The sequence below is a fragment of the Amblyraja radiata genome, chromosome 18 (genome assembly GCF_010909765.2).
Source record: "Amblyraja radiata isolate CabotCenter1 chromosome 18, sAmbRad1.1.pri, whole genome shotgun sequence".
Classification (NCBI taxonomy): Eukaryota; Metazoa; Chordata; class Chondrichthyes; order Rajiformes; family Rajidae; genus Amblyraja; species Amblyraja radiata.
In genome coordinates this window covers 45337732-45357297 of record NC_045973.1, presented here as the reverse complement: position 1 = coordinate 45357297, position 19566 = coordinate 45337732, and the positions used below count along the sequence as shown (strand labels likewise).

Here is a 19566-nt window from a genome sequence, read left to right as displayed (position 1 = left end):
GCTGATATTTAAGCCGAACTGAAAAAAGTAACTAGATTTAAGCGAGGAAACTGGACGGAGAAGTGGGAAGGGGGGATAATCTGCACAATCTAAACTTGGTAGAAAGGCAGAAAATCTCCAATAGGAAAACTGATGGGGTCGGTCATAGTTCAGGTAGCAGGACACTTGCCCATGAGTCATGCAAGGCCCAAAAACCTAAAGAGAAAATCTAGGCTGACATTCCATCTTAGTTTGAATGTATTTCTGTATTTTTGCACCTTATCTACGCCCTTCCTGAACAGGGCCATCCTCAGTTGCTCAGCAATCAAAGGAGGACATACTCTGCCTGGCAACCAAGGAGAGAGGGATAGAGGTGGAAGGATGAGGAGAGAGCTCCCTGGTTTATTTTAAATGACACTGAACTGGTCAACAAAATAAAGGTCTTTAGGGAAGTCTTGTGCATCAGGAAGACAGTGGAAGTGGGTGGGTTACGGTTCGAAGATACTCAGGTGACCATGGCGGTGGTTCTGAGATACAATAACGGCACCATGATAAAAATTGGACAAGAGATAACATATCATTTTCATGCCTTCATAACGTACCCATGCATATGCATATGCACACACACACACACACACACACACACACACACACACACACACACACACACACAGACACACACACACACACACACACACACACACACACACACACACACACACACACACACACACACACACACACACACACATACACACACACATACACACACATACACACACACACACACACACACACACACACACACACACACACACACACACACACACACACACACACACACACACACACACACTTATGATTATAGTGCAGAGTGTTGAGTTCTGAATTATGTGAGTAAGGGCAGAAATAGCCTAAAATGATTAACTACATTATGTGGTCCATGCAGTGTGTCTGATTTACCAACCATTCTAGTGACCGGAAGTGGCCAGTCTAAAATTACGTCTGAAGTGATTTCATCTGAAAACAATCTTCCAGTAAAAACTGTTCTGGGTAAAATCAAAATTGAATCATGGATCAAAGCATTTTCTCAAAATGATTTACATTTTTTTTCTTCTATTTAAATTAGTTTAGCTTCGAGATACAGCATGAATACACCAGCCGAGTCCACACTAACCATTAATCACTCGTTCAAACTCGTGTTCTCCCACTTTCTCATCCACTAGGGGCAATTTACAGTGGGCCAATTAACCTACAAACCTGCATGTCTTCGATATGTGAGAGCTCCCGGAGCAAACTCACACAGTTACAGGGAGAACGTGCACACAACACACAGACTGCACCCGAGGTCAGGATCGAACCTGAGTCTCTGGCGCTATGAGGCAGCGGCTCTTCCAATTGTGCCACTGTCATGTTAAGTATTTCTAGGTTTTTGTGGATATAATTTTATTTTCAATTGTTTGTTATAATAGTTTTTTTTTCATTTTGAATCATTTCTAATTATGTTTGAATTACAAAGACATGAAAAACTGTGACAGCATTGATAGGCTGTATAGGTGGGGCAGGGACTTGTGTTCAAGGTTTCTTGGGAAGTGTTTGGTTTATCCTCCCCTCGTCACCTGGACTAAGGCTTTGTCACTGGTTTAGGCCTTGCCGTACTACTTGGCCAGTAAGCTTCTAGATCCTTGCAGATCTGAAGACTAAGTTCAGAGAAATTAGGTTGTCTGTGCTCCCTGAGGACAATTCAGGCCGATACCATTGAAACAAGACACAAAATGTTGGAGTAACTCAGCGGGACAGGCAGCATCTATGGGGAGAAGGAATGGGAGACGTTTCGGGTCGAGACTTCTTCAGACTGTGGCGGTGAGTGAGTGGCGGCGCTGCCTTGGCAGCTGCTGCTCGCCTGCAGTCTGTCTGTTCTTTCTTTGTTTGTTGTTTTCTTGTCCTTTCATAGCTAGTTAATTTGAGTTATTAGGTTGTGTATGTGTGGGGGTGGGGGGTGGGAGAAACGTGTTTTAGTCTCTTCCTTCGGGGGGATGCGACTTTTCTTGTCGTATCCCCCTTCTCCGTCTCCGTCTGCGCTGAGGCCATGCGGAGGCAGAGCCAGCCGGGACTTACCAGTGCAAGGCTGGCCGACTTTGGGGCTGTGGAGGGTTCTGGCGTTCCGGCGGCGGCCCGACTCGGGGCTGAGGCGGTGTTCCGGCGGCGGCGACCCGACTTCGGAGGTTCGGCCACGGGCCCAGTAGATGATATTGTCAGGAGCTCGCAGGTCACAGGTTGGTGACCTGTTTATCCGGAGCTCCCGCGGCAACAGCTTCGTCTGCTGGACTGGAGGGCGGCAGCTTCGACCACCCCGGGCCGCAGAGATTGAACCGGCCCGTTCGCGGAGCACGGTTGAGCCGCGGGACTTACTTACCATCACCCAGTGGGGGTCACAACATCGGAGGCCTGGATCGCCTCAGCGCAGAGGGAGAACAAGGAGGGAAGAGACAAAGACTTAAGATTTTTGCCTTCCATCACAGTGAGGAGGTGTCTAGTGAACTCACTCTGGTGGGTGTTAAATTTGTGTTTATTGTGTGTTTTGTTATTTTATTATATGTATGACTGCAAGGCAACGAAATTTCATTCAGACCGAAATGGGGGGGGGGCGGAGGGAGACACAGAGATACGGAAGGGCAAGGTGTGAAAACGAGACATCAATGAGGTTCAAGGAAAATGTAGAGTAGATCATTGTCAGCTAGGGGAAGGTGACAACGCAGCATACAAAGATATAATTTAATCAAGATGACAGTCAGTCGTGTCAGAGAACTCAGATGGGGAGGGATGATGAGAGAGGGAAAGCAAGGGTTACATTGAAGTTAGGGAAATCAATATTCATACCAAAGGTACACAAAAAAGCTGGAGAAACAGCGGGTGCAGCAGCATCTATGGAGCGAAGGAAATAGGCAACGTTTCGGGCCGAAACCTTTCTTCTGACTGATGGGGGGTGGGTAACTCATTATTCATACCACTGGGTTGTAAGCTGCCCAAGTGAAATATGAGGTGCTGTTCCTCCATTGAAACTAGTTGCTTGTAAGAAACTTTTGTTTACTCAATCTTGTCGTTCCACAAAAATGTGATTAACTAACTCAGTGCACGACCTCTGTTCCACAGGAAGCAAATAATCACTGATTAAATGTAGTCATCCACTGAGAGAACCCAAAGAATGCATTCCACCCTTATCGTTGCTAACAGCTAACTTGTTGGCCTGCTTGTTCTCTCTTCTAGCCTCCAGACAAGGATGTTGGTCTCGCCCGTCAGGTTGGTAACAAGACTGAGTGTGGGCTGTTGGGATTCGTCTTGGATCTGAAACGAGATTATCAAACCGTCCGTGATCTGACCCCAGAAGAGAAGCTCTACAAAGTCTACACTTTCAACTCTGAGCGAAAGTCCATGAGTACTGTTATCAGAATGCAAGATGGAAGTTTCCGGATGTATAGTAAAGGAGCCTCAGAGATTGTCCTAAAAAAGTATGTAAAATAATAGAGAAATATGCGTGTAAAATAATGAAGCCATATTTGCATGATTTCTTTGTGCGGTTGGTGTAGTTCCGAGGCGTATGTTTGTGGTACTAGGGGTAGCATTAATTAACCTTAAAATGCAAACAGTTCCCACACTGAGAATGTAATGAATAGACAGAAATAATGGCTTTGTCATCCTAATGTGCAAATATTGTAAGGCTTAGTTGTTCGTACTGACTTTTGTGGTTAATATCTTACTCACATCATGTGAACATGGTATTAATGCATGGTGGAGATGATTTAGCTGGTGTCTTGAGGAGGCTTTGGTGAGATGCTATCTAATGAACCAAGAGCTATGACTTGCATTGCAATCTATGTGCTGATTCTCACATGCTACCCGTCGACACATCCCTGTGGTTTCGATAGTTTTACATGCCCATACTGAGTTGACAAAGCAACATGTTTCTCTGCTTTAGGTGCTCCAACGTCCTAAACAGCGCCGGAGAGTCACGGTCCTTCAGGCCTCGTGACCGTGACGAGATGGTGAAGAAGGTCATTGAGCCCATGGCTTGTGTCGGACTGAGGACCATTTGCATTGCTTACCGTGACTTTCCAGGTAGTCCGGAGCCCGACTGGGACAATGAAAACAACATTTTATTAGACCTGACGTGTATAGCTGTCGTTGGCATTGAGGACCCAGTGAGACCTGAGGTAAGCAACAACAAAAATATGGATTTGCTGCTTGTTTTGCAAGAAGATTGAATGAGTCGATCAAGGGTCACAATGGTAAGCTACAGATTAAATCAAAGAAACTGGTCCATAGAAATAACAGGATAACATCAATGGACCATGTTCCCAGTTTATGGGTTGCAATATTGTACGCATCTGTTTTTCACATTTACTGAATTAAAGTAGCTAATTGATAATAAAAGGTTCTATTCATGGACGACAGATGGCACAATGGGCTAAGTGTTCGGCTGGCAACCGGAAGGTAGCTGGTTCGAATTCCGCTTGGAGTGCATACTGTCGTTGTGTCCTTGGGCAAGACACTTCACCCATCTTTGCCTGTGTGTGTTGATGTAATTATGTGAAGCACTTTGGGGTCAATGCAAGTTGACTAAAAATGTGCTATATAAATAAAGAAATTTAATTTTTAATTTATTCCCAAAAGGGATTCTGAACGTCCAATTGCTTTGATTCTGATACATAAGTGATTATAGTAACTGAAGAATATCCTCTATCAAGATTTAAATGCTGAATTGTTATTCAGTTCATACACAATGCCAAGCTGATCAACTCGGAACTCAGATCAGCTCAGTTTTTGTTAAAATATTTAGCAACAGAGACACATCTCAAAGTCTCTGCCTTCTAACTTTGTTCCATGAATATTTATTCTCCATGACCTTTTCTGCTCAAATAAATAAAGTGTAGATCAGAGCGATCTTTTGGTTCTTTTAAAATAAACAGAGAAGATTTATGAGGATCAGAGAAGATTTATGACGATGTTGCCAGGACTCTAGGGTTTGAGATGTAGGGAGAGGTTGAGCAGACCATGGCTCTTTTCCTTGGAGAGCAGGAGGATGAGGGAGGTGATGATCTGAAAGAGGTATACAAAATCATGAGAGGAATAGATCGGGTAGACGCACAGAGTCTCTTGCCCAGAGGACATGTGTTTAATGTGAGGTGGAAAGATTTATTAGGAACCTGAGGGATAGCTTTTTCACACAAAAATATGGAACGAGCTGCCGGAGGAGGTAGTTGAGGCAGGTACTATTGCAAAGTTTAGGAAACATTTGGATAGGTAGGTGAATAGGACAGGTGTAGAGGGATATGGGCCAAACGCAGGCAGGTGGGACTAGTGTAGATGGGACATGAAGGTGGAGTAGAACGCACTCTGCTATCAATGGGAGTGAATTTCAAGGAAATTGACATTAACCAAATCAGGGAGTTGAGGTTGTAAATCTAACTTGGTTTTAAATGTATACAAGAAGCAAAATAAATATGAAAAATTGTACACGGGATTTCAGGAAAGGAAGACTGTCAGAAAAGGTATTAATTTTCCAGTATTATTTTTCTTCAGAGGCATGAGCCTTCACAGTTATGAAAATAATCGTCCTTGCTTATGACATTATAAGTTTGCTCTGTATTGAATGCAACAACTTTTTCAGCTGTTTCTACTGTGGAAGTTAGTGGGCGTGTGCCCCAAGTGCTGATGGCAAGGCAGAGGCTGGGACTTTCATGGTTCTTACCAATTTTTAAAGCGTCTACTGAAATAAATAAAATAAATATTAAAAATAATTAAAGGTAACTAAATAGACACGAAAACTTCAAAATGGCAAAGCAAAACAAAGTAATTTCTAAAGGAACCTATCTTCATATTGTCTCATGCATCTTTTCCCTTCAATGTCTCAGCAGCAATTTCCTAGTAATTCTGATCTCCGCCTGTGGATCCAAATGCAGTCCAGCAACTGGTTCAATGGCGTGCTTGTCTGAATTTCCAAACTGTCCTAACCTCTCAGCACATCCATAGATGTCCAATTCTTTCTTCCAATTCAATTCAATTGCCCTTTATTGTCATTCAAACATGCAAGATTTGAACGAAATTTCATTCCTGCAGTCATAACAGCAGAAAAAAGACCAAAACACACAATTAACACAATTCCACATAAACATCCATCACAGTGAATCTCCAAACAACTCCTCACTGTGATGGAAGGCAAAAGTCTTATCTCTTCCCTGTCGTTTGTACTTCTCCCACGGTCAGGCAGCCAAATTGCAACGTTGAGGCGACCGGAACTCCCGATGTTAAAGCCCCCGGCGGGCGATGGTAAGTCCCGCGACCGTTAAGAAGTGCCAGGTGATGTAAGGCCCTGCTCCGGGACGATTCAAACCCAAGATGGTGGAGGAAAAGCAGGGAATGCAGTCAAGGATTTCAGGTAGAGGGCTGCATCAACCTTGTCCATTCTGTTGGGTTTTACTGTTCCGAAGACCAGCATTACATTGATTTTGCGCAGGGACCTGTGAGCTCCCGACTCCACCGACTACAGGGCCCGCAGCCGAAGCTCCTAAACTCCGAAGTCGGATCACAGCCGCAACCGCAGCGGCGCCACAGCTCCGAAGTCAGCCAGCTCCGCGATGGTGAGTCCGCAGGCTCTACGGCTGGAGCCCTCAGGTCGATCCCGGTTGGAGGCAGCCAGCTCCGTGATGTTAGGCTCCAACGACAACGGAGACACAACAAGGGAAAAGTCGCGTCCCCCGTTCAGGGAAGAGATTAAAAAGTTTCCCCCCTCCCCCCACATATACACAGCTAAAATAAAACCAAAAACATACTCCCAACAGACAAAGAAAGATAAAAAAGCCCGACGGACTGCAGGTGGCCACATCCACAAGGCACTGCCACCCCCAATTGTTTCAACTGCTGAATGCTGGCAGCTTGAACCAAAGCTGCTGGCAGTTATCGTGTCAGGTGGAAACTGAACGCCAGCTTATTCTTGGTGAAGCAGTCTCCTCGCTGATCAAACGGAAGCAACAAGTAATGCAACGACCGATCATTGGGATGTTTTGGACGCGGAAAATTGAGCCAACTGATTATTTAAGAGCATTTTTGTCATTTTTGATCTGCAAAAAGCTTTTGTTTTAGTTCTGAGTTTGGTTGGACCATATCCACAAGATTTGTAGGAAGGAACTGCAGATGCTGGTTTAAATCGAAGATAGTCACAAAAAGCTGGAGTAACTCTGCGGCACAGGCAGCATCTCTGGAGAGAAGGAATGAGTGACATTTCTTCAGACTCGACCCGAATCGTCACCCATTCCTTCTCTCCAGAGATGCTGCCTGTCCCGCTGAGTTACTCCAGCATTTTGTGTGTCTATCCACAAGATTCTTCTTGTATTTATAATCCCCTGCACATCCATGCTATAATGGCTACCATTGTTAAATATAGTTTCTCTCCCCATTGTTATTTATGTTGAAGATAATTGTGCATGAGAGAAGCAGCACATCTTGACCTTTAGACTTGTTTCACTTTACCGCTTGGGCAGTTGAAATGCTTGTGAGGTGCTCTCAGTTATTGCTTATAATGTCAAACCGTTGCTGCTGTGGACAGCTAATGGTTGGGCTGAAACTCAGCAGTGTCAGTAATGCCGAGGAAACAATGTAGGTGCTTCTTTGGAATATGTTTATGTCCCTGCACAATTCATTATGGTTATAAAGTAGCAGAAAATAGAGTACCTTCCACCGACAAAATCATAGCTTCAGGGGAGATTCACCAAGCTGTTCCCCATATGGGACAGATTGCATTGGCACGGTTTATTTACCCTGGGGCAAAAGAGACTAAGGGGTGATTGATAGAGCTATATAGAATTATAAGAGGCATGGGTAAGGTAGTTAGTCCGAATCTTTTAAAAAATGGTAGCAGTATCAAAATCACGATTTAGAGATTTGAGGATAATTTTTTTTCCTGTACACAGTGTTAATTGATATCTGGAGTTCATTCCCAGAGGAGGCAATTGAGTCAGATACAATCAGCACATTTACGAGATAGTTAGACATCCACTTAAATAATCAAGGCATTGCACAGATAAACACCCACCTAGAAATGCAAAAAATGTCGGCATATTGGTGGTTTGCTGAAGGGCCTGTTTTTGTGCTGTTCAACTCGACGAATCTATGATTCGAATATGATCCAGAATCATAGCTGGTGATCAGTGTAAATTCCACATTTAAAAAAAATCTCACCTTTGTGATGGTGTTATTTTTGCTCTGCTGTTTGCTGGAAGTGCGAATTGATAATGGTGATCGTCAGGGATGTTTAGCACCCTAAACGACAGATATTGTTTCCTGTCCTTGGAGCCAATTACATTTAAAGATGAAGAGAAAGAAACTGAACAAATGACAGTGAAGGAAATAAGGGAAATTAGTGTCAAATTAGATATGGTTAGAGAAAGACAGCCAATAAAGAGACTGATTTATTTTTGTAATGTACTAATAATGATAGGTGCTGTGGGCTCCCTGGAATTTTCCCAGCAATTTTCATGCTATTAAAGTTGAGATTTCAGCAAATGAGAATATTTATAGTGATGATTAGATAGGTATTTTATTGTTACACTGATGTATGCCACAGATTAAAAGCAAACACATAATTATCTGAAAGAGTCGACTAAATATAGTTCCAAATACATGCTGTGTTTATGATCATTTGGTAGCTACTATTTAATAACATAAATATGTAGGAATAGACACTTTTTACTCATATTATTTCGCCATAAAAAATGTCCTGAAGCTAGGGGGATATATGTTTGAAATTAAATATAGAAGTCAAGAAGGCAATAAAATGTATAAACTGCTGTCGCTTGAGAAAGCGCAATTAGTATCTAATTATTTATTAACTTTGGTGCTGTTGCCATCCACTTAATAATTGCCTGCATTCTGCATTGAGCTACTAACTAGGAATTACTCTTTTGCTGAAACAGTTTGTACCAGAAAGGACTAAGGCAGTAAAAGGTGGATTCCAGGTGATTATAGGACATAGGAGACACAAGAAGCTGGAGTAACTCAGCGGATCAGACAGCATCTCTGGAGAAAAGTAATAGGTGACGTTTTGGGTCGAGACCCTTCTTCGGACATACATCCAATGACATAAGCAATCCAACTCTGCCTAATCGCCGAGAGGCAGAAGAGGATTGTGCACAAAATCAATGCAATGCTGGCCTTCGGAACAGCAAAACCCAACTGAATGGACAAGGTTGTTGCAGCCCTCTACCTGAAATCTTTGACTGCAGTCCCTGCTTTTCCTCCACCATCTTGGGTTGGATTTGAAGGGCCTAGTTTGCTGGCCTCCTGCATATTGGACTTGGTTGCCTGTTCTGGACTTTGGTGGAACGGTGACCCAGTCCTGTCCTTCACGATTCCCTTGTCAGAAGGCAAAGTTGGGTGGGACCAGAGTTCTGCCTTCTGTCTCAGCCACCATTGATGTTAGCATTTTTAAATAGTTATGAAACTTAAATAAAGAAATATTATGACATTTTGAAAATAATGTTAGATAAAAATACACAAAAACGCAAGTCAAATATTTTAAAATGAAGGGCGTTGATTTTTAAATAGGGACAAACACACCAAACCTGTGCACCACAAACACCATTGAATTTAGGAGTTTGGGATTCTGCATTAGGTATGACCTACTGCTGGGGTTGTGTGGTAATGCCACGTTGCCATATTGAGGAATCCCAGCAGAAAATTGCTGTTTCTCGAGCGATAGCAGGTTATACATTTTGGTGCCTTGTTGACTTCTATGTTTAATTTCAAATATATCTCCACCTAGCCTCAGGAATAATTTTTATGGCAAATTTAAGGGTAAATCCACAGCACTGGACCATCGAAAGCATTCTATCGGGATGCAACACAACTTGAGTTGGCAACAGCATTGCCCAAAACCATAAGAGACAGCAGATAATTGTGGATACAGCTGAGTCCATCACACAAAACATCCTCCCCATCATTGACTCCATCTATACTTCACGCTGCCTCGGTAAAGAAGCCAGCACAATCAAGGACCATTTACACCACGGTCATTTCTGCTTCTCCCCTCTCCTCTCGGGCAATAGAAACAAGAGGTTGAAAGCACATTCCACCCGATTCAGGAACAGCTTCTTCCCTGCTGGTATCGGAGTACAGAACAAACGTATTTGGTTTTATTTAAACCAATACCAGGGCAGAGCTGTGGATCTGTCTGTAAATCCCAGACTTCCACATCTCATTCTCCTGGTCCCAGCCAGTATTATTCATCTCCATGGTTACGCAGTTGAACCTAGGTCATGCGCACCTCGAAAGGACGTTGGAGCATAAATTCAGATTGTGTTGTTTGTGCTAAATGTGCAATGCAGTAGAGGCTACATGTTATATTTTGCGTCTAAAACTGAAATCCATGAATCTGAATTTCAGAAGCATTTTACAAGCCATTGCAAGACTGTGCATTAGCAAAACCATTGAATTTAATTTTTAAATGAATCTTTATATATCTAGAGAAAGTTTAGTTTAGTTTTAGTTTAGTGTAGAGACCCAGCATGGAAACCGTCCCTTCGGCCCATCGAGTCTGCGCCAACCAATGATCACTGTAACGAACCAATAGAACACTAGATTTATCCTACACATTGGGAACATTTTACAGACACCTATTAACCTACAAGCCTGCACGTCTTTGGAATGTGGAAGGAAACTGGAGCACCCAGAGAAAACCCATGTGGTCACAGGGAGTATGTACAAACTCCATATAGACAGCACCCATAGTCAGGATTGAACCCAGGTCCCTGGCGCTGAAAGACAGCAGCTCTACCACTGCACCACTTTTCATTGTCTTTCATCAAAGCCGTTCAATGGTGCAATGTACAATCTGTCATAATAAAATCATATTTCAGGACTGAGCTGCTACATGCCAGTCGGTCAGTTCAAGAGAGCCACGTAATCCATAAAATACAAGAAAATGAAACTTACAATTCGATGTCCCAAACATATTTCTTCTTTACATCGAAGAAATATCTTGCCAACGTCTCTCTGTCAGGATTAAGATTCAAAGAACGGCTATCGCTTCAGGGCAATTATTCCCAATGTGGAAAAGAAGGGTGTAATTGGTAGGGCCACAAGTCAGAAAGATATACTTAGCAATTTCACAACCCTCTGGTCATTTCCAATTAATTTACTTTCATTCATTCTGGTGCCAGCTCCATTTAAACACTCCCTAACCCTTTAGGCTAGTGATCTATTTCAATAACCATATAACCATATAACAATTACAGCACGGAAACAGGCCATCTCGGCCCTACAAGTCCGTGCCGAACAATTATTTTCCCTTAGTCCCACCTGCCTGCACTCATACCATAACCCTCCATTCCCTTCTCATCCATATGCCTATCCAATTTATTTTTAAATGATACCAACGAACCTGCCTCCACCACTTCCACTGGAAGCTCATTCCACACCTCTACCACTCTCTAAGTAAAGAAGTTCCCCCTCATGTTACCCCTAAACTTCTGTCCTTTAATTCTGGTCATGTCCTCTTGTTTGAATCTTCCCTATTCTCAAAGGGAAAAGCTTGTCCACATCAACTCTGTCTATCCCTCTCATCATTTTAAAGACCTCTATCAAGTCCCCCCTTAACCTTCTGCGCTCCAGAGAATAAAGACCTAACTTATTCAACCTTTCTCTGTAACTTAGTTGTTGAAACCCAGGCAACATTCTAGTAAATCTCCTCTGTACTCTCTCTATTTTGTTGACATCCTTCCTATAATTGGGCGACCAAAATTGTACACCATACTCCAGATTTGGTCTCACCAATGCCTTGTACAATTTTAACATTACATCCCAGCTTCTATACTCAATGCTCTGATTTATAAAGGCTAGCATACCATAAGCTTTCTTTACCACCCTATCTATATGAGATTCCACCTTCAAGGAACTATGCACGGTTATTCCCAGGTCCCTCTGTTCAACTGCATTCTTCAATTCCCTACCATTTACCATGTACGTCCTATTTTGATTTTTCCTGCCAAGGTGTAGCACCTCACATTTATCAGCATTAAACTTCATCTGCCATCTTTCAGCCCATTCTTCCAAATGGCCTAAATCACTCTGTAGACTTTGGAAATCCTCTTCATTATCCACAACACCCCCTATCTTGGTATCATCTGCATACTTACTAATCCAATTTACCACACCTTCATCCAGATCATTGATGTACATGACAAACAACAAATGACCCAACACAGATCCCTGAGGCGCCCCACTAGTCACCTGCCTCCAACTCGACAAACAGCCATCCACCATTACCCTCTGGCGTCTCCCATTCAGCCACTGTTGAATCCATCTTGCTACTCCTGCATTTATACCCAACAGTTGAACCTTCTTAACCAACCTTCCATGAGGAACCTTGTCAAAGGCCTTACTAAAGTCCATATAGACAACATCCACTGCTTTACCCTCGTCAATTTCCCTACTAACCTCTTCAAAAAATTCAAGAAGATTAGTCAAACATGACCTTCCAGGCACAAATCCATGCTGACTGTTCCTAATCAGACCCTGTTTATCCAGATGCTTATATATATTATCTCTAAGTATCTTTTCCATTAATTTGCCCACCACTGAAGTCAAACTAACAGGTCTATAATTGCTAGGTTTACTCTTAGAACCCTTTTTAAACAATGGAACAACATGCGCAGTACGCTAATCCTCGGGGACTATTCCCGTTTCTAATGACATTTGAAATATTTCTGTCACAGCCCCGGCTATTTCTACACTAACTTCCCTCAATGTCCTAGGGAATATCCTGTCAGGACCTGGAGACTTATCCACTTTTATATTTTTCAAAAGTGTCATCAAGTAGGAACATTCTTCCCGTGGATGGTTATTTAAATATTACAGTTTTCAAACTTGATGTAATTCAACAGTTTCACATCAATAAAGTTCATCTAGAGGAGGAGGAGCCATCTTGGTGAACGGCTGCTAGCAGCAGCCGTCCGTCTTAAATTCGTTTTTTTTTTAGTTTTTAGTGAGTCCTGTTTTTTTGTTTGTAGGGGATATGGTCTTTTAATGTGGGGGGGTAGGTATTACTTTATTTATAGGTCCCTACCTGGTCGGTGTGGCAGCCTTTTTTCCGGGCTGCCCGTCGACCCGTCGTCGTGGCCTACCAGCGGGCTTGGAGCGCCGTTTCTTGGCGGGAACCACCCAGCACCTCGGCCTGCGTGGCGGCACAGCATTGGAGCGCTGGAGCGCTGCGGAGCGGAGCGGAGCGGAGCGGGCGATGCCTTGCCTGGGTCGCCGCGCTGGAGCTCTGGCGAGCTGGACCGCCGTGAGCAACATCTCCGGGCTGCGGGTTTGCGGAGCGGAGAGACGGCGTGCGTAGAGTCGGCAAGGCGGCAGTGACGAGAGCGGGGCGCCGACTTTTTCATCTGGAGCCTGGGAGCTCCAAACCGGCGCGGCCTTGTCGGCTTCGGCAGCCGCGGGCTCCAACCAAGAAGCGGCCGTTCCAAGTGGCCCAGCCGCCGAAAGGACTCTCCCGACGCTGGGGCAAGACCACCCGGTGAGAACGGCCAGGGACATCGGGCCTCCGTAGAGGCAATTGCGGTGGCCCCAATAGGCCTGACTTTGGGGTGAACATGGGGTGGGGATTGGACATTGTGCCTTCCTCCACAGTGCTATCCACTGTGGGGGGATGATTTTTTTTGTCTAACTAGTCTTGTAGGTCTGTGTCCAAGATGGCTGCCGTGAAGAGAGAGTGGACGCTGGCACGAATTGGTTGCCGCTGCTCTCTCTTCACACTGTGTTTTTGATTTTCTGTTTTTGGATTGAATTCTGTTTTTAATTTGTGTCATTGTGATGTCTTTAATTACTTGTTTTACTCCGATTATATGTCTTTACTATGTAAGGTGTCCTTGAGATTTTGTATGAAAGGCGCCCATTAAATATAAAATTTATTATTATTATTATCTTTAATTTCCCTCAAATACAAGTTTAGAAAATCTCTGTTGATCTATTAAAAAAAGATAGACGCTTAATCCTAAAAGCCCTGTCCCACAATACGAGTTCATTTCAAGAGCTCTTCAGAGTTAAAAAGAAATCAAACCCGTGGTAAGCACGGAGAATGAACATAGCAGGTATGTCGGAGCTCAGGGATGTCTCTTAGCGGCTCGTAACGCTAACGGCAGGTACTCTGGAAGACTCGCTATTGGCAGGTAAGCACGGGAAGACTCGCTATTGGCAGGTAAGCACGGGAAGACTCGTGAAGATTTTTCCACACGTTGAAAAATGTCCACGAGAGCCCCGAGTACCTACGAGTGGCCATTACCGTAAATCTCCGAGTTCAAATCGGGGCAAATGGGAGAACTCTTGGAATGAACTCGCACCATGGGACAGGGCTATAAAGGTGCAAAAAAAAACTACGAGAGCTCCTGTTTGGTTTAAAAAAATATTTTAATGTTTTGAAATGATTTAATGCATTCCGAGGAAAGTATCAATAAAATTGCCATTTTGCAATTTTGGTCATCCACAAACAGTGGGCCCATCCAATAATACTCTGAGCGATGAGACCAGTTGTTCATATCTGAACAGATCTATTTTTTTCATGAACTATTCATCATGCTGCATTCACAATGTCATGATGTTTCATTACGAGAAGCAACCAGGAAATGGTGAAGGCAGAAGTAGGTGGAGAGAAACAACCTCCGGTTAGAATAAATGTTTCACTCACAGTTTATTTTGTTAACATTCCCACTTAACAATGAACATTTTGTGCAAAAGGCAAGTCTAGGATTCTGTGAACAGGTAGAAGCTAAAGCTAGTGTGTAAGAAGGAACTGCAGATGCTGGTTTAAACCAAAGATAAGCACAAAAAGCTGGAGTAACTCAACGGGACAGGCAGCATCTCTGTAGAGACATTTCGGGTCAAGATCCTTCTTCAGGCCATCAGATCTGAAGAAGGGTCTCGACCCAAAACGTCACCCATTCCTTCTCTCCAGAGATGCTGCCTGTCCTGCTGAGTTACTCTGGCTTTTTGTCTCTATCTTCAAGTTAAAGCTAGTATCAGATTGATATTGGTGCATGGCACAGCAGGCTCAGAGGCCAATTCCTCTTCCTATTTCTTATTGTTTCAAGTTGTTGTTAGAATGCACATTTATTCCACGCACAGAAAGTAGCATTCACAGAATATGAAGATTTAAGAATGCTTAAACCAAGGTTTTGAGAACAGAATCTTTAAATCTGACTGTGAAATTCATAAACATTCTGCTTTTAAGAAATGGTTCAGGCTAAGGAGACAAGAGAATACAGGGTAGCTTCCAGACTTCAACGCTGTTGCTTGTCTTTAGAACCAACATCATTTGCTTCACAAACAGAGGGAAGAAGTTGCTTTGCATAAGGCTGTTTCAAATAAGTCCATTCCAAATGTATTAAGTAGTCTGAATATGTTGGCTGTGAAATAACAGGCTCGATCTGTACATAATACAGCACAGACTGAATTATCTCATTTTGATAAAGTAGCAGAGATGGGATCACTGTACAAATCGTTGGTGTGACTGCACTTGGAGTGTTGTGTGCAATTCTGGTTGTTATTATACAGGAAGTATGTGATGAAACTAGTAAGGGCACGAGGATATTTTACAAGGATATTACTACTGGATTGGAGGGCTTGAGTTACAAGGAGAGACAGTTTTCCATGGAGAGGAGGAGACTGAGGGGCGACCTCTGAAGTTCATAATATCATGAGGGGCACAGATAAGGTGAATAGCCAGGGAAGGAAGTCTAGTGTAAAGGCATAGGTTTAAGGTGAGAGAGGTGACATTTTCCACACAAATGGTGGTGCATATATAGATTTAGTTGCCAGAGGAAATGGTATAGGTGGGTACAATTATGTCATTTAAAAGAGACTTCGACAGGTACATGATAGGTAACGATCAGAGGGATATGGACCCAATGCAGGCAAATTGAACTAGCACAATTAGGCACCATGTAAGTGTTGGGCTGAAGGGCCTGATATTAGCCTTAGCGACCAGCATAGACGCAATGGAGTTTGTTATGGAGAGAAATGTATTGTGGAAATAATTAATGGAAAAGGTTGTGCTTAACTCACTGTACCTTGAGTTCAATCCAGTTTGAACCTTGTGGCCACATCAGGCTGTATGACACCATAGATCAAAATGAACATGGATGGAACATTTTTGCTGATGGGAACTCGGTGGCACGGTGCTGCCGCGGTCGAGTTGCTGCCTGACAGTACTTTCAGCGCCAGAGACCCAGGTTCGATCCTGACTACGGGTGCTGCATGTACGGACTTTGTACGTTCTTCCCGTGACCACGTGGGTTTTCTCCGCGATCTTCGGTTTCCTCCCACACGCCCAAGACATACAGGTTTGTAGGTTAATTGGCTTGGTATCAATGTAAAATCGTCCCTAGTATGTGTAGGGTAGCGTTACTGTGTGGGGATCACTGGTCGGTGCGGACTCACTAGGTCGAAGTGCCTGTTTCCGCGCTGTATCTCTAAACTCAAGTGTCAGAACCCGAGCCAAGACTACCCTTGTGAGACATTTAAAAACAATTCAAATAGATATCAATAATTTTAAGAAGTTAAAACTTTTTTTATGTTTAATAACTTAATACATTATATTTAAAACAGATTTGGCTAATGTACACTTATTCTAAGCAGTAATATTAATTGAAGTAAAAAGAAACGCAAATGGCTGGAATTCACTAATTGTTTCTGTACAGGTCAGCAATGCCATTCATATAAACAGTGCTGACCTAGGTATTGGCCAGATTTGAAGATTTATTTGGCTGCCTGGCTCACAATGATTTGGCATCTGATCTCCAGTGCACTCTACTTTCACGCTACAGTGTGCAGCTGCAGGGGCCAAATAGTGCAGATAATGGCGCAAGAAAGCACGGTCTTGTCAATAGTGATGCCTTCACCGGCACTGGGCTGAGTGTGTTGGCATATTTTTAGCCTGAGCTGTTGGTTCATTTATTTGTGTAGAAGGTCCAAGGTATGGTCTTGGTTTTCAAAATTTCCAGTATTGTTGTGAACCCTTCTTTAGGATATGTAAAGCAAGCAATGACAAGAGCTAAAGTGCTGCTAACAATGTTTTGTTGCAATGGGGAGTTGTTCTGGTGCAGACAAGCATGTTCAAAGGGCTTTTAATTATTCAATTTCAACTCCAATGCAACGTTCAAAAACTTTGCTCATATAAAACGGATGCATAATTGACCACGGACTTTCTTCAAAACTAGAAGGGTGGCTGGATACATTTTTCTACATTTATCCATTTGGATAAAAGCTTTTATTTTGCAACCAAGGCATACTGCAAATATTGTAAGTTGCCAGTAAAAATGACTGAGAGAGGGAATCTCTTCAGAAGCAGCCATGGAATCTACGCAAATCCAGAGGATGATGAGGATGGTTTCATGAAAGACGGCACATGGAAGTCTACTGTTACGTAGCTATTCGTAATTACTTTCAGATCATCTATCAGTGGATCTCAACAGTTCTGGGTTTCTGAGATGACTTTCCACCTCAAAAGTGAGGTTATTTCAAAATAAAGTCAACTGCTGAGAAAGCCAAGACCTTTCCCCATCACTGTAAAGGTCACTACTTCCCCTAGGTTCTAAATCATAGGATCCTTTAGAACACCAAAATGGACTTGCACTAAAGAAAGGAAATATGCTGAAGGAAAGTGAGAAAGTGTCAACACCAGTCAACATTTTCACATTGCAGTATTTCCAATAGACCAGAGCATGGTGGATTATGTCTGTTTGGACATGGGCATAGGAACAAATTGTAGTTATGCTGTGTTTGAAACTGTGCTCTGACCAGTGCTGTGCCTAGAATTAGCATGTGTGCTGAATTTGATGCCGGGACATTGAAATGCAGCACGCGTGCTACTTCTGGGTCTGATCTCTGCTGTACTACAATGTATTCCTGAGCCCACACCATACAACTGTCCCACAAGTTATAAAACAAATCAAATCTAAAGCATGGAAAAAATGTCTTCACAGCTTTTGTTTTCCCCTTATAAAGATGGAAAGGTTCATCATTTATATTATAGATTCTCTTTCCCCGGGTACAAAGAACACGTGTAAAGAAGACACTCTAGTTTTGCCACTCTCTTTAATACCAGATACTTTTACAGAATGTGACATCTTAAATATTGCACTACGCATTTTTCTTGTCTGATGCAGGCAGCTTTTGACCTTGCCTTTAATGGGAGGGTAGACTTTATCTAGTCAACAACAATCTCAGTTCCTACATTTATTGCACCAGGATTCAGCAGACAAATGGGAGCCTGTTTGCCACTTTCCTCAATCATCATATAACAGGAAAAACCTTCAAGATAGTGAAAGATGGTAACATTATTCTTCAGTCAAGTTTTAACGGACCTTTAAATGCCGTCAGAAACCCTCCAGGTGCTGTTGCTCCGTTGGGTTTCCCACCCTTGACGTTGTGTCACTGACCTGGCACCACATATCCATTTTATCTTTGGTATTATTATGCTGAATGGGATGATGGCAACACACATCTCCCTCTCAGTAACAAAACACATTCTCAGAAAGACAGCACCTCACTACAATGCGTGCAGTTTAAAAGCAGGAACATTAAATGAACTTCCAAAAATGATATCATTTTAATGGAGAAAAGGTTCTACTTTGATTATACTAATATCTGAATTTGCAGAGGTTATTATAGATACATAGATACATAGGAAATAGGTGCAGGAGGAGGCCATTCGGCCCTTCGAGCCAGCACCGCCATTCATTGTGATCATGGCTGATCGTCCCCTATCAATAACCTGTGCCTGCCTTCTCCCCATATCCCTTGACTCCACTAGCCCCTAGAGCTCTATCGAACTCTCTCCTAAATCCCTCCAGTGACTTGGCCTCCACTGCCCTCTGTGGCAGGGAATTCCATAAATTCACAACTCTCTGAGTGAAAAAGTTTTTTCTCACCTCAGTCTTAAATGACCTCCCCTTTATTCTAAGACTGTGGCCCCTGGTTCTGAACTCGCCCAACATTGGGAACATTTTTCCTGCATCTAGCTTGTCCAGTCCTTTTATAATTTTATATGTTTCTATAAGATCCCCCTCATCCTTCTAAACACCAGTGAATACAAGCCCAGTCTTTTCAATCTTTCCTCATATGACAATCCCGCCATCCCAGGGATCAATCTCATGAACCTACGCTGCACTGCCTCAATCACAAGGATGTCCTTCCTCAAATTAGGAGACCAAAACTGTACATAATACTCCAGATGTGGTCTCACCAGAGCCCTATACAACTGCAGAAGAACCTCTCTACTCCTATACTGAAATCCTCTTGTAATGAAGGCCAACATCCATTAGCTTTCTTCACTGATGTTTTGGATTGAGTAACATCCTGAACAATATAATACAAATTTCAAAAATATCCTGCATAGTTTTCTCAGGATAAATGTTATCCCTTCAGCACCTTTGCATTTTGCTTAGTAAAAGATGTTTAAAATGAGTTACTCTACTAACTTGTGAAACTCGATGGGCTAAAACTCACACATTGTGCTCAGGAACGTCTAAACCAAAGACA

The 19566-nt window shown here is 42.9% G+C and overlaps 1 protein-coding gene across 1 annotated transcript in view; it reads left to right on the top strand.

The window, feature by feature from the left end:
• The window catches only part of LOC116983474 (plasma membrane calcium-transporting ATPase 2-like), an 847186-nt gene that overhangs the window by 754451 nt on the left and 73169 nt on the right, over positions 1-19566 (top strand). Inside the window, exons 15-16 of the mRNA XM_033037261.1 lie at positions 3247-3488; positions 3956-4190. Of these exons, the coding sequence (XP_032893152.1) occupies positions 3247-3488; positions 3956-4190 (477 nt within the window). The remainder of the gene's footprint in view (positions 1-3246; positions 3489-3955; positions 4191-19566) is intronic.